The sequence below is a fragment of the Natrix helvetica genome (assembly GCF_964273705.1).
Source record: "Natrix helvetica genome assembly, chromosome: 5".
Classification (NCBI taxonomy): Eukaryota; Metazoa; Chordata; class Lepidosauria; order Squamata; family Natricidae; genus Natrix; species Natrix helvetica.
Genome location: NC_138551.1, coordinates 147,371,379 through 147,374,041, shown reverse-complemented (window position 1 = coordinate 147,374,041; position 2,663 = coordinate 147,371,379). Strand labels below are relative to the sequence as shown.

The 2,663-nt window shown below is 45.9% G+C and overlaps 1 protein-coding gene across 1 annotated transcript in view; it reads right to left on the bottom strand.

Annotated features, from left to right (window-relative positions):
• Window positions 1–501, bottom strand: part of LOC309392739 (uncharacterized protein) — a gene marked incomplete at its 3' end in the record, with an annotated part of 31,744 nt that extends 31,243 nt beyond the window's left edge. The window contains exon 1 of the mRNA XM_081954169.1: window positions 1–501. This exon is cut by the window's left edge and continues 43 nt beyond it. Within this exon, the coding sequence (XP_081810295.1) occupies window positions 1–104 (104 nt within the window). The 5' untranslated portion in view covers window positions 105–501.
• Between the last annotated feature and the right edge of the window lie 2,162 nt (window positions 502–2,663).

Below are 2,663 nucleotides of genomic sequence, written 5' to 3'. Positions count from 1 at the left end.
GGAGGAGGAGGAGGAGGGAGGGAGTTGGAGGAAGAAATGGTCCAGGAGGAGGACCAGGAGGAAGACCAGGTGGAAGACCAGGTGGAGGAGGATGGGGAGGACATGGGGAGGAAAATGGAGGAGGAGATGGAGAAACGGAGGAGGAGGAGGAGACGGCAATGGAAGATGGCAGAGGGAGAGAAAATGGAGGACGAGAAGGAGAAGCTGGAGAAGGAGACAGAAGCATCAATGGAAGAGGCAAGAAGACCTTGAGGGAGGGATCAAGGACATGTGGGAAAGGGAACGCAGCGCAGGGCCAACCACGCTTGGTGCCATCCTCCAAAGTCTGCTGAAGACCCAACAGAAACTCAGAGCATCTCGATCTCCAAAGATTCCTCTTCGCCCCGTCCTCAGCCACACAACCCCTCACCTCGGGTTTATGGGTCCCCATTTAACCCCCCCCTTTTTTTTTTCTTAAGGCATCCCAGAAGCCCCCTGGGGGAGACCATTACCCTCTTTTCCCAAAGCACCAGGCTTACCCTTCCCGAAAGAGCACTGCTGTCGTCTGCCATGGTTGGGTCCAGGTTCCAAACTTCAGATTCAAAAAAAAAACTAAGTTGGGGGAAAAAAATGGTTAAGTTTTCAAACTCCCCAGAGGGTCTTCTGTGAACGTCCCCCCCTCCCCGAAATTGCAGTCCCCAAATCTGGTGGATTTTGGGGGGAATGCAATGTCCAGGATCCCCAAACCACCACAAAGTCAAGGAGGAGTGTCCAGTAATTTCCAGTAACGGACATTCTAAGGGCAAGAGAACGGAGAAAGGCTGTTTTCCCTTAAGATTTGGACCCCCAACTGCCAGCGCCTCCCTCCACCCCATCCGAGCTGATGCTCAGGTGGGGGATGATGGTCCTCGGAGTCACCAGGGCTTGAAAATTTCTTCAGCCCCAATTCTTCTGCCCACTATTATTAAAAATGTACTATGATGACCTTAAATTGTAATTCAGCTGAGTTTCTTTGTTTTTAACCTGGTTTTTTTTTTAAACCTGGTCTCCTTCCACCAGGAAAGAGGAAGTGGGGTTACTTGAGAAAGGAACCAGGATGAGCTGGAAACCGAGTTAAAGATCGTTAAACTGGGTTTCAACGGGCCGTTCATAGCTACATAGCAGACGGCGAGGACCTAAAACGCTGCCATCTCGTGGCCATTTTCGGGGTTGCAGCCCCCCCCAAAGGACTTGTTCTTTTTCTCAAGGGGTTCGCTTATCATTCACGTTTTTTCCTCAGTATTCACCGTGATTATTGATTTTTAATATTGCAATAAGAAGCCCCCGTGCTGAACAACAGGCAACAGACACGGGAAACCAAAATTAAACCACGTCAAACCCAGTTGAAACGGGCTGTTCAAAATGAAGATTGCAATGATAGAAAACACCGCCATCCTGTGGCCAGTTTCGACGTTGCAGCCGCCAAAACAATCTTGTTCTTAAGGGGTTCACTTATTATTGACGTTATTTTCCGCAGTATTCGCATTATCATTAATAATATTAATATTTCAATAAGAAGCCCCCGTGCTGAACAGTCACAGATTCTGGAAACCAAAATTAAAGCACGGCAACCTGAGTTAAAACGGGCTGTTCACTTGAGACTTTCAAGAAGAGATTGGACTGCCATTTGTCAGAAGTGGTGTAGGATCTCCTGCTTGAGCGGGGGTGGGGAAGGGGGTTGGACTAGATGACCTATAAGGGAAACTAAATTAAACCACGTCAAACCGAGCTTTTCAAAATGAAGATTGCAATGAGAAAAAACACCGCCATCCTGTGGCCATTGGCGGAGTTGCAGCCGTCAAAGGATTTATTCTTTTTCTCAAGGGGTTCGCTTATTATTCACGTTATTTTCATCAATATTCACGCAATTATTAATATTAATATTGCAGTTAGAAGCCCCTAGGCTGAACAACAGGCACAGACACGGGAAATTAAATTAAATCACGTCAAACTAAGTTAAAACGGGCTGTTCAAAATTAAGATTGCAATGATGGAAAACACCGCCATCCTGTGGCCTTTGGCGGGGTTGCAGCCATCAAACAATTCCTTTTTCCTCGGGTTTATTATTTCCTCAGATTATTATTCATATTATTTTGATCATTATGAACGTTATTGGTAACATTAATGTTTCAATAAAGGGTTCCTATGCTGGAGAAGAAATATGAATGCAGAAAACGCTGCCCTCGTGTGATCACTTTTGGCCTTCTTTAAGGCATACAATTATTAACTGAAATTGTTTTCAACAATATTTACGCTGTCAGGGGAAATCCCCCCCAAAAAAATGTGTGGAGGGGGAGTATAAGTGGAATTAATTAATCAATCATGGGGCAGGGGGTCTCAGGCATTCCAAGAAAACAATTATGAGTAGTCCTCAGCTTACGACCACAATTGAGCCCAAAATTTTTGCTGTTAAGTGAGACATCGGTTGTCGGTTTTGCCCTATTTGTGGCTTTTTTTGTCCCAGTTTGCTTAGTTGAAACACTGCGGCGGTTCCATTAATAACCTAGTTCAGGGGTGTCCAAACTTGGGAACTTTAAGACTTGTAGACTTCAACTCCCAGAATTCCCCAGCCAGCTGGCTGGGGAATTCTGGGAGTTGAAGTCCACAAGTCTTAAAGTACCCAAGTTTGGACACCCTTGACCTAG